The sequence below is a fragment of the Lipotes vexillifer genome, unplaced genomic scaffold (genome assembly GCF_000442215.2).
Source record: "Lipotes vexillifer unplaced genomic scaffold, Lipotes_vexillifer_v1.1 scaffold182, whole genome shotgun sequence".
NCBI lineage: Eukaryota > Metazoa > Chordata > Mammalia > Artiodactyla > Lipotidae > Lipotes > Lipotes vexillifer.
In genome coordinates, this window is record NW_006798798.1 from 5,072,367 (window position 1) to 5,083,137 (window position 10,771).

The window sequence follows — 10,771 nt, forward strand, 5'->3', positions numbered from 1 at the left end:
TACTAATTCCTGGGTTTGTAAGAAGTACATTTGTGATAGGGCTGCCCCCTCCCACCAGAGGCTGCATGCTTTCAGATTGTTGGTTTTGAATGAAGGATGAGGAGGCACTTTCTCAAGGCGTGTTACAACTCAGGACTCCCAAGGCAGGTCCAGCCACCCAGAAGGCCTACCCTTGTGGGATGTGTGGCCCAGTCTTGAAAGACATTTTGTACCTGTCTGAGCAGCATGGAATATACCCCAGGCAGAAACTGCACATGTGTACAGCATGTGTGAAACAACTCTGGTTCAGTGTAAGCATTCACCAGCAACAGAAGCAGCACAGTGGAGAGAAACACCTCAGAAGGGTTGAGGACTGGCTTTTGTTTGTTAAGAATTGCAGAGTCCACATGTCAGAGAATCCCTTTATGTGTGGGGATTGTAGGAAGGACCTCCTGCCCAGCTTGGGCCTTCTTCAGCACCAGACCACTCACAGCAAGGGGAATTCACCTAGAAGCACTGAATGCAGGGAGACTTTTCACAATGGACAAGGGCATTATAGGTGAATGTGGGAAAGCCTTTAGCCACAAAAATAAGCTCATTGAACACCAAAGAGTTAACACTGGAGAAAGACCTTATCAGTGCATTGAATGTGGAAAATTCTTTAGGCACAGCTCTAGACTTATGGTACACCAGAGAGTTCACATGGGTGTAAGGCCTTATGGGCGCAGTGAATGTGGGAAAGCCTACAGCAGAAGTTCCCACCTTGTTTGGCATAAGAAAGTTCACACTGGAGAAAGGCCTTATGAATGCAGCAAATGTGGGAAAGCCTATAGCAGCAAACACACACTTGTTCAACACCAGAGAGTCTATGCTGGAGAAAGGCCTTATGAGTGCAGCAAATATGGGAAACTGTTTAGCCATAACTCCAGCCTTATTGTACACCAGAGAGTTCACAGTGGAATAAGGTCTTATGAATGCAGCAAAGGTGGGAAAGCCTTCAGCTATACACACAGACTTGTTCAACATCAGAGAATTCACACTGGAGAAATATCTCATGAGTGTAGTGAATGTGGTCAAGCCTTTAGCCAGGAATACAGACTTGTCCAGCACCAGAAAATCCACACTAAAGAAAGACCTTATGCATGCAGTGAATGTGGAAAACACTTTAGGCGAAGCTCTGGGCCTACTGAACATCAGAGAATTCACGCTGGGGCAAGACTTTATAAGTGTAGTGAATGTGGGAAATTCTTTAGCCACAAAATCACACTTGTTTGGCACCAAAGAATCCACACTGGAGAAAGGCCTTGTAAGTGCACTGAATGTAGGAAATTCTTTAGCCAAAGTTCTGGCCTTATTGTACACCAGAGAGTTCACACTGGTGAAAAGCCATACGAGTGCATAAAATGGGAATTTTTTTTAGCCAAAGATCCAGCCTCATTTTACACCAGAGAGTTCACACTGGCAAAAAGCCTTATGAGTGCAACAAATGTGGGCAACCCTTCTGCCTTAAACCCACACTTGTTCAACACCAGAGACTACACACTGGAGAATGGCCTTATGAATGCAGTGAATGTGGGACATTTTTTAGCCACAAGTCCAGCCTCATTAAACATCAGAGAAGTCACACTGTAGAAAAGCCTTAAGCTAATGGCCTTTCCTCATTTGTTACCAGAAAGTTCAAACTGGAGAAAGGCCTCTGCAGTGAAGGGTGTTTGCTTGGTCAACGGGAATGACACCAGGGAGAAGTTCTGAGAATAGTCTTTATAAAGTAGCCATCAACCAAAAGTTGTATCTCACACATCTGAACATCCACAGTGGGGAGATTTCCTATGAGTGCCAGTTATGTGGGAAGCTTTCAGGACCTATATTGCAGTTTGGCCTGCTCAAGGCCCTTGCCTGAGTTAAATCACTGCCAGTACCTGTGGCAGAAGCCATCTCGCCTCTGCCTGCTGGCTAATGTGCATCAGGTTACCCAGTATGCCCAGGGAAGGCAGACCTCTGTACTCCCCCCTTCTCTGGAGGAAATCATGAGTGGTCTAAGGTCATTGGAAGCATAATTACATTCACACACTGGGTGTGATTAGAGTTGGGGGGAGCGAGCTAAAGAGGATGTACCCCATCTGAAGTGCTTCCAGAAATATTCTGCTCACTAAAGCCGTGAGGGATGAGCATGTATTCTCAGGACTTCTAAATTTACATTTCTTCTATGGACAAGGTCACCAGCAGAGCAAATAATCTTAAAGCTTTCTGGATTCCTGGGGCTACTTGGGCTGTTTACCTCAAAGCCACTGTTAGACAGGCAAGAAAATGGAGACTGAGAGAAGAGAGAGATTGTAGTCCAAGAATGTGACTTTTGTGACTCACAATCTTTATTGCTTGCTATTCTTTCCTTCCATTGAAGTAGGGGTGTCCCACCAGAGGGCTGAGAATAGTTATGGTCAAGTCAATGTGTTTGTCAAATATCCCAGTTCTTCAAGAGAAGCAGGAGATCCAGATTTTTTGAAAGCTCGATTGAGATATAATTGATGGGCATTAAACTGTGTACATTTAAAGTGTAAAATGTGATGTTTTGTCATGTATGGGCATTATACATATATGACTTAATGATATTTAACAAATTCATCACCCTCCAGGTTACCTTATCCTCCTTTATAATCCGTCCTGTCCTCCCGCCCTAGCTCCCCATTCTCATGTCTTTCACTAAAAACTTCCAATTCTAGAATATTGTATAAATGGAATAACAAGATGTTTACTCTTTTTTGCCTTTTTTTCCTTCACATATCATAATTATTTTCAGATTTCTCCATGTTGCATGTATGGGTACTTTATTTGCTTCATTAGAGAGTAGTATTTACTTGTATGGATATATCACAATTTGTTTTTCTATTCATCTTTTAATGGACATTTGGATTGATACTAGTTTGGAGTTAACTGCAAATAATGCTGCTATGGACATTCACGTACTAGGCTTTCTCTTGGGTTTGTCAACAAGAGTTGTGAGTTTAAGTTTTATTCAGGGTCTTACTGAGGACTATAGCCTAGGAGACAGCTCTGAGAAACTGCTCCAAAAACGTAGGGGAGGAGCCAGTATATATATGAATTTTTTGGCTAGGAAATACGTGTAGTCAAGCATACATCTTGGTAAAAGATTACTGCTAATCACAAAGAACAGATATCTCAAGTTAATTATTTTAGTACTTTTCTGTGTATGAGAAGATGCAAGAATCTGGGGTCACTAAAGTTCTTCCTGAGATATGCATCTAATTATCTAGGGGACCATTTATCCAAAGCAAAGAGTGACTCATCCTGTTTTTTCATCCTGAATTCCCCTCAAGGTACACTGCTGGTGGTGACTGCAGTGGGTTGTGGCTTAACCCCTGTGTAACTGGATGATGAGTGATGCTCTTTGTTCTTTTTTTTTTTGTTCATGTTCCAATACTTAGGAGTAAAAGGCTTGAATGTCTCATTTGTGCCCACAGCATTTTAATTTATGCAGTGACTGAGTGCTAACACAGAGATGTTAATACCATTGAAAGAAGATTTTATTACATTTCCCAAGGGAAAGGACACATAGGGCTGCATGGAGATCACCACTGTTGGTCAGGAGGCAGAAGAGAGTGAGGGGAAGGCAGAGGCCACAGCCTTTATTGGGGTTTTCCTGGGAGAAGCAAGGCAGAGTAAACAGCTTAGGATTGGCTAGTTTGAATAATGACAGCAGGTTTTGGACTAGAGAACTGGTTTCAGATTGTCTGGTACCTGGCCTTGTGTTGATTTAGGGCAGGGGAAATATTGGCTTTGTGTGTGACTTGGTGGTTGGGGCTGTAGATTTGGATCGGTTGGTTTGTATATTAGAGACGTACTTCTGGCTAAACCCTTTGCTGTCTCCAGAATGGGATAGTCCTGGGAGGGGTGGTCTCTCCAGCAAGCTTTTTAAGATGTCAAAACATCAAAAAATATAGAAAATAAAGAACATGATAAATACACTGAGTCAAAGAGAAAGTGGATGTGTATCTTTCTATAAGCTGACAAACTGTTCCAAGGTGGTTATACCATTTTACATTCCCACCCGCAGTGTATGAGAGTTTTATTTGCTCTATATTCTTACCAACACTTGGTGTGGTCAGTGTTTTTAATTGTAGCCATTTCCCTTAGGTGTGTAGTGGTATTTCTCTGTGACTTTATTTTGTATTTCCCTAATGGCCAGTGTTTAGAATTTTTACATGTGCTTACTAGCATCCCTCTATTTTCTTTGGTTAAGTGTCTGTTCAGATCTTTTGCCTATTAAAATCTTTTTCTGACATATTACCGGTTTTTCAGATTTCTTAAATTCTAGATTCAAGTCCTTAATTAGGTATGAGATTTGCCAGTACAGTTTTCTAGCCTGTGGCTTGGTTTTTTATTCTCTTAACAGTTTTTCCTACAGCAGAAAATTGTAACGTTGATAAAGTCCAATATATTGTTTTTTTCATTTTATTGAACATGTGTTTGGATTGTATGTAAAAAGTCTTTGTCTAACCCATGGTAAGAAGATTCTCTCCTATACTTCCTAATGGAGGTTTTCAGTTTTAGGTTTATAATCCATTTTGAGTCAATTATAATGCACTGTGTGAGGTTTGGAGTCAGAGTTCTTTAAAAAAAAAAAAGATATTCGGTTGCTTCACAACATTTGTTGAAAGAACTATCTTTTCTCCATTAAATTGCCTTTACACATTTCTCAAAAATCAGTTGCTCTTATATGTGCTACTCTTTTTCTGTACTTTTTTCATCTATATTTTTGCAAATATCTTAGTCTTAATATAATTTTATAATATGTCTTGAAATCATATAATGCAGTCCTTCAACTTTGTACTTCTTTTTCAAATTTCTTCTTGCTATTCTGAATCCTTTGCATTTCCATATGAGTTTTATTATTTTTTTATTATTAGTATTTTTTTGCGGTACGCGGGCCTCTCACTGTTGTGGCCTCTCCCATTGTGGAGCACAGGCTCCGGACACGCAGGCTTAGCGGCCATGGCTCACGGGCCCAGCCGCTCCGCGGCATGTGGGATCTTCCCAGACCGGGGCATGAACCCGCGTCCCCTGCATTGGCAGGCGGACTCTCAACCACTGTGCCACCAGGGAAGCCCTGAGTTTTATTTTATTTTAATATTTCTGTTTGTTTATTTGGTATTAGGGGAAGGGGATATTGTTTGTTTATTTCCTGGATAAGGTAAAAGAACTCTTAAGGTTGAGGTCTTTGTACAAGGGATCTGGCAGGATGGGAGGGTGCAGCTCAGTCCATGTGCCAGGAAATCCAGAGAATCTGTCATAGCTCAGACTCAGGCCTTTTTCAAAAATAGGCAGAGAGAGGAGTTCAGCTTTGAGCATAGCAAAACTAGCTGGCACTTCAGCTGTCACCACAGAAGTTTCCTTGACTTGGGCAAAAGGAGTCCCTTTCTTTTCCTAATCCAGGAAATTCCACTAAACCTTTGAGAATTGTGGATGTGTGTGGAGGCTGACATCTTACTTGATATCTTCCTCTGGGAGTAGAGATTTTGTTCCCGAGAGTTTCTGAATTCTGGATGGATCAAGTAGGGAGAAAAAGATAAATGATTCAATTCTGCTTACCTAGGTATAATTTACAAATTGCTGTAAATTTTTTTTTTTTTTTGCGGTACACGGGCCTCTCACTGTTGGGGCCTCTGCCGTTGCGGAGCACAGGCTACGGACGCACAGGCTCAGCGGCCATGGCTCACAGGCCTAGCCGCTCCATGGCACGTGGGATCTTCCCAGACCGGGGCACGAACCCATGTCCCCTGCATCGGCAGGTGGACTCTCAACCACTGCGCCACCAGTGAAGCCCGCTGTAAATCTTTTAAAACATTTTCCTTGTATCTGCTGGTCTTGGAGAGTCTCCCAGAGAGGCAGGAGGTGGCTGCAGCTCACCCTGGGGACATAGACTCTGGCAACAGCCATTCCTGGGAGCTCCCTCCACTTCATGGACCTCCAAATGAATTTTAGAGTCTACTTGTTCTAATTGGGATAATGAGACATAGTGGATATTTTAAAAAATATGTCTAGTGGGAGGTTCAAGATGGCAATGTAGGAGGATTGTGAACTTATCTCCTCCCACAGACACACCAAATCTTCAGCTAAGTATGAAACAATTTCCTCTGAAAAAAAAACCCAAACTACCTGAGCAACTCCTACACATTGAGTGAAAGAGAAAATATCCATATGAAAGTGGGTAGTAGAGGCTGAGACACAATCTTGCTATAAACCCCACCCCCAGCATGGTGACTCACAGTTGGGAGGGAACTAAAAACCTTGAGCTTTTCCTTGAGGAGAGAAAGATTTGAACCACACATCTGACACCCCAACTTTTAAGAGCTGCACCTGAAAGATAAGCCCCCAAAACAACTAGCTTCGAAAGCCAATGGGGCTTGTGTCCACGAGACCCACAATGCAAGCTGAGAAACAGTGTTTGTTTTGTTTTGTTTTTTGCGGTATGCAGGCCTCTCACTGTTGTGGCCTCTCCTGTTGCGGAGCACAGGCTCCGGACGCGCCGGCTCAGCGGCCATGGCTCACAGGCCCAGCCGCTCTGCGGCATGTGGGATCTTCCCGGACCGGGGCGTGAACCCGTATCCCCTGCATCGGCAGGCGGACTCTCAACCACTGCGCCACCAGGGAAGCCCAAGAAACAGTTTTTAAAGGGCTTGCAAGTATGGACTCACCCACCCGGCGCCCATGGCAGAAGCAGCTGACTGAAAAGTGGACAGACTTTCTGTGAAAGAGGCTTATTTACTTAAGGCATTGGCCTGAGGAGCAGGCATCTAATTTAACACACATCTAAGGGCCTACTGAAATACTCTCTAAAAATAGAGGCCAGTGGAAACATCTTTGTCTCTCTCTCTGCCTCACCCCAGCTTGCTGGTATCTCCTGGAAAGGAACTTGTACACTTATCTGGCACCTGATTTTTGTGGCTGCAGCCCAGAGGACATTTCTAGATCGCTTGGCACTGGAAGGGCTTATGCTTCAAGTCCCACAGGACTGTAACGAACAGAAAGAGTTCTTAATCAGCTACCACCCCTAGGGCACAGCAGAGATGCAACAGACTGAGGAGCCTAGTCTTTCTGTGAAAGAGGCCTATTAGCTTATCTTCATAGCTGTGGCCTAAGGGGAAGGCTTCTAATTAAACACAAATCTAAGGGCTGAGTATAATCCTCTCCAGAAACCTCGGAAAATGGGTGCTGTCTTCATGCTCTTCCTCTGCTGCACTCTAGAATGCTGGTATCTCCCTGTGGGGAGCTTGTAGACACATCTGGTGTCCCAGTTTTTGTGGCTGCCACACAGGGATGTACCATGATTGCCTGGCTCTGGTGGCCAGCAGGGCTTGTGTTCATGAGTTTGATGGGATGGTAGCACAGAAACAGTTCATAACTGGCTGTCACTCCAGGCTCATTGCAGAGGGAGCAGACAGAAATACCCATCTCTAGTATTCCCTTGAAAGAGGTATATTTCCAAACTTTAAAGGCTGCTATGTGAGAGTCTGGCTTCCAATCAGCCTGAATCTAGGTGCTGACTGAGATCCTCCCGTCTGGGACTCAGATAGGTATTGTCACACCCTCAACTACTGGAAGCCACTAAAAATGAAGTAGATTGCTTGGACAATCACAAAGGTTTGAGAGAACAAAGAACTAGGGCAGGGTTGGATGATAAGCCTCATCCCCTCCACAAGATAACTCCTTCAAGACTGAGAGAGGTGGCTGTTTTATTTTTCTTTGACACGTAGAGAGTCAAGGAAAATGAATAAACAGAGGAATATATTCCAAATGAAGGATCAAGATAAAATCTCAGAAGAGATCTTAAATGAAACAGAGATAAGTGCTTTACATGATAAAGAGTTCAAAATAATGGTCATAGCAATGTCCACTGAGCTCAGGAGAAGAGTAGATAAAGAGAATTTCAACAAAGACAGAAAATATAAGAAAGTACCAAACAAGAGTCACAGAGCTCAAGAATACAGTTACTGAACTGAAAATACAATAAAGGGGTTCAACAGCAGACTAGATGAAGCAGAAGAAAGGATTAGTGAATTTGAAGACAAGGCAGTGGAACTCACCCAGTCAGCACATCAGAAAGAAAAAAGAATGAAAATGAGTGAAGACAACTTAAGAAGCTTATGGAACATCAAGCAGACCAACATTTGCATCATGGGGATCCCAGAAGAAGAGAGAGAAAAGGGCAAAAAAACTTATTTGAAGTAATAATGGCTGAAAACTTCCCTAACCTGGGAAAGGAAACACATTCAGATTCAAGAAGCCCAGAGAGTTCCATATATAAGAAGAACTGAAAGAGACCCACACCAAGACACATTATGTGTCAAAAGTTAAAAACAAGGAGAGAGTCTTAAAAGCAACAATAGAAAAACAACTTGTTACATACAGGTGAACTCCCATAAGATTATCAGATTTTTCATCAGAAAGTTTGCAGGCCAGAAGGGAATGACACAATATATACAAAGTGCTGAAAGACTGTTAACCAACGATACTCTATAATACTCTGTGAGTCAAAGTTGTCCTCCAGAATTGTCCTGCAGAAAAGTAAAAGCTAAAGGAGTTTATCACCACTAGACTGGCCTTACAAGAAATGCTAAAGGGACTTGTTAAAAATGAAAGGATGCTAACTAGTAACAGTTAAATATTTGAAGGTATAAGTCTCACTGATACAGGTAAATATATTGTAAAATTCAGAAGAATGTTGTTAAGGTAGTGGGTCAGTCACTTATAAAGCTAGTATGAAAGTTAAAAGACAAAAGTAGGAAAAATAACTATAACTACAATAATTTATTAATAGATACACAAGATAAAAAGATGTAAATTGTGAAATCAAAAACAAAATGGGAGGGAGAGTAAAGACATAGAGCTTTAGAATGCATTCAAACTTAAATAATTTTCAGCTTAACATATACTGATATATAAGTTGTTTCATATAAGCCTCACTTAAACTGCAAAGCAAAAATTCATAGTAAATAAAGAGAAAGCAAAAATTGCACACAACTGCAGAAAATTATCAAATCACAAGTGAAGAGAGCAAGAGAAGTAGAAAGGAACAAAGGCATTACAAAACAGCCAGAAAACAGTTAACAAAATGACAACAAATACATACATATCAATAATTACTTCAAACGCAAATGGACTAAATCCTCAAAATAAAAATAGACTGGCTGAATGGTTAAAAAAAAACAAGACCCATCTATATGCTGCCTAAAGGAGACTCACTTCAGTTGTAAGGACACAAACAAGACTGAAAGTAAAGGAATGGAAAAAGACAGTTTATGCAAATGGAAACCAAAACAAAGCCGGAGTAGCTTTTCTTATACATGACAAAATAAACTTTAAGAGAAAGACTGTAATAAGAGACAAAGAAGGTAATTACATAATGATAAAAGGGTCAGTCCAACAGAAGAATATCACATTTGTAAATATTTATGGACTGAACGTAAGAGCACCTAGATATATAAGCAATGCAATAATAGTAAGAGATTTTAATATCCCACTTTTATAAATGGATAGTTCATTGAGACAAAATCAAAAAGGAAACATGGTCCTTAAATGCCACTTTAGACTAAATGGACTTTACAGACAAATACAGTACATTCCATCCAAAAGCAACAGAATATACATTCTTCTCAAGCACACATGGAACATTCTCCAGGATATATCATATTTTAGGTCACAAAACAAGTCAATAAATTTAAGAAGATTGAAATCATGTCAGGTATCTTTTCTGACCACAGTGGTCTGAAACAAAGAAATTACAAGAAGAAAACTGGGAAATTCACAAATATGTGGAAATTTTAAAACATGCTACTGAACAATCAGTGGGTCAAAGAAGAAATCAAAAGGGAAGTTAGAAAATCCTTGTGAAAAAATAAAAATGGAAATACAACATACCAAAACGTATGGGATGCAACAAAAACAGTTCTAAGATGAAAGTTCATAGCAATAAACTCCTGCATCGAGAGAGGGGTTCAAGATGTCAGCATAGGAAGATCCTGAACTCACCTCCTCTCATAGGCAATAAATGTACAGCTACATATGGAATAAATTTCCTCTGAAAAGGACCTGAGAACTAGATGGACAGTGCCTCCACAAAAGAAAATAAAACAGACACACTGAGATGGGTAGGAGAGGCAGAGATATAGTCTGGCCTGGGACTCCACCCCAGAAGCAGTGACCTATACAATCAGGAGGGATCCCCACAATATGGAAATTTCCCCTGAGAAATGAAGGGATTGAACCCCATATCAGGCACCCTCACCCTTGAGTCTGGCACTGGAAAGATAAGCCCCCTCCCCCGCAAATGCCTGGTTGTGAAAATCAATGGGGATTAAGTCTAGGAGAACCATAGAACTGTAGGGAATGGAGGAACTGCTCTTAAAGGGCTTGTGCAGAGACCAATTTGTCCTGAGAGCCAATGCAAGAGCCAAAATTTGAAGAGTGCCTAGACCATAAGCTAGGGAGACCCACTTACTGATCTTAAAGTGGTTGCTGGAGAGTCAGGAACCTGCTGGGACTTTCTCCAAGGACAACAGTGGCAGGCAGCATTTTTGCAATTTCATTCTAACTTGCTGGTGATGGAGGTAGTGGGTGCCATTTTTGGTGCGCTCCTTCTGGCCTGCTAGCACTTGTGGATGTGCTCTGCCCACCCTGCATTGCAACCCAGCTAGGTGAGTGTCCCAAGGCCCTGCCCACCCTGCACAGCAGCTGTGTTGCAACCTAGCCATGAGAATGCCCTGAACCCCACCCA

The 10,771-nt window shown here is 41.8% G+C and overlaps 1 protein-coding gene across 1 annotated transcript; it reads left to right on the plus strand.

Moving 5' to 3' along the window:
* The first annotated feature begins 519 nt into the window (after window positions 1–519).
* On the plus strand, window positions 520–1,611 carry LOC103077070 (zinc finger protein 551-like). Its single transcript, XM_007471093.1, has one exon. The coding sequence runs from the start codon at window positions 520–522 to the stop codon at window positions 1,609–1,611; it is 1,092 nt and encodes a 363-aa protein (XP_007471155.1).
* Window positions 1,612–10,771: the final 9,160 nt, after the last annotated feature.